This window comes from Vicia villosa, linkage group LG7 (assembly GCF_029867415.1).
Source record: "Vicia villosa cultivar HV-30 ecotype Madison, WI linkage group LG7, Vvil1.0, whole genome shotgun sequence".
NCBI lineage: Eukaryota > Viridiplantae > Streptophyta > Magnoliopsida > Fabales > Fabaceae > Vicia > Vicia villosa.
This window is the reverse complement of record NC_081186.1, coordinates 64,607,643-64,609,050: the sequence shown is the minus strand read 5'-3', so window position 1 is coordinate 64,609,050 and position 1,408 is coordinate 64,607,643. Positions and strand designations below refer to the sequence as shown.

General features: G+C 25.1%; 1 protein-coding gene across 1 annotated transcript in view; it reads left to right on the top strand.

Annotated features, from left to right (window-relative positions):
* The window catches only part of LOC131619218 (protein neprosin-like), a 1,436-nt gene extending 434 nt beyond the window's left edge, over positions 1–1,002 (top strand). The window contains exons 3-5 of the mRNA XM_058890341.1: positions 76–129; positions 375–524; positions 634–1,002. Of these exons, the coding sequence (XP_058746324.1) occupies positions 76–129; positions 375–524; positions 634–1,002 (573 nt within the window). The remainder of the gene's footprint in view (positions 1–75; positions 130–374; positions 525–633) is intronic.
* Positions 1,003–1,408: the final 406 nt, after the last annotated feature.

The window sequence follows — 1,408 nt, the reverse complement described above, 5'->3', positions numbered from 1 at the left end:
TTAAGCATATAATGTGTATAGAGCTTTTCTTTTTTTATGCCATAAATAATATCTAATTTAACTCACTTTTTTTAGGTACTCCCTTCTTTATATCAAGATAATAAAACTCATCTTTATATCCATTGGTTGGTAAGTATTTTTAATATGTATTTTGTATTTAGCTCATACTTGATAGCTTATTTATTTGTTAGCACAAATAAAAATATATGTTTTTAGTATATGAGGTTTTAAACAATTTATTTTAAATTATTTTCTTTTCTTATATATTTTTAAATTTTTTATTTATAAATATCAATAATTTGTTTATATTAATAGATAAATATAACAAAATTCTATTCCTTTTAAATTTAATGTAATTTTATTCAATTTGACAGAGTCGCAATTTGAATAATGAGAAAGGATGTGCAAATTTACAATGTCCAGGTTTTATTCAAACCGACCGATCAGTTATTATTGGTCAATCGTTCAATCAAACATCAGTTATTGATGGATTCTCTGTCGAAATTTCCATGGCTATCTTACAGGTAATTTCAAAATTATATCAATAATGTACTCACAAAAGTTAAATTATTAACCAACTATTAGCTTAACAATAACAATATTATACTCACAAAAGTTTATTGATACGAGCAGAATTCAAGCACAAAAGATTGGTGGATTTATATAAATGAGAAGAAAATTGGATACTATCCTTCATCATTATTTTCCAACATGACTTCGGCTAATCAAATAGTGTGGATAGGCAAAACAACAAATCCCACAAATACTACTAGCCCTCCCATGGGATCTGGAGTAAAACCTAATGGTGTTTTTGGCCATGCATGTCATTTTAAGAAGCTTGCATTTGTCAATAATTCTCGAATGCAACAATCAGTTACAAAAGATATGGGAGAAGTAAAAAGTTCCAATAGTCAATGCTACGATGCACGATACTATGAAGATGATACAAATGGATTAACACTTCAGTTTGGAGGACCGGGTGGAAATAATTGTGTGGTTTAAATCGATTATTATTGCTTTATTCATATTCTTTTAATGTAATTTTTTTATCTTACTTTTCTTTTAAGTTATTTGTTATGCAAAGAAAAATTATTCTTAATAAATTTCTCAAAATTTATCATTGAATCTTAACAAATACTCACATCTACAAGAAGCACGTGATAATGATTGTGTTGTGTATTTTAAATATTTCACACTATGTCTTTGTTTTTTTAATTAAAAAATAATATTGTGAATATTAGTTAAAATATAATAATAAAATCATTTTTATTATTTATTATTAAATTTTAATATTATTTTATTTAAATACGACATCCAATGGTTGATTGATGCTTCAAAGAGATTTGATGTAGAGTTGTCACATAATTTTTTAGATGAATTTTGGTTTTTTTTAATAAAACAACTTGTA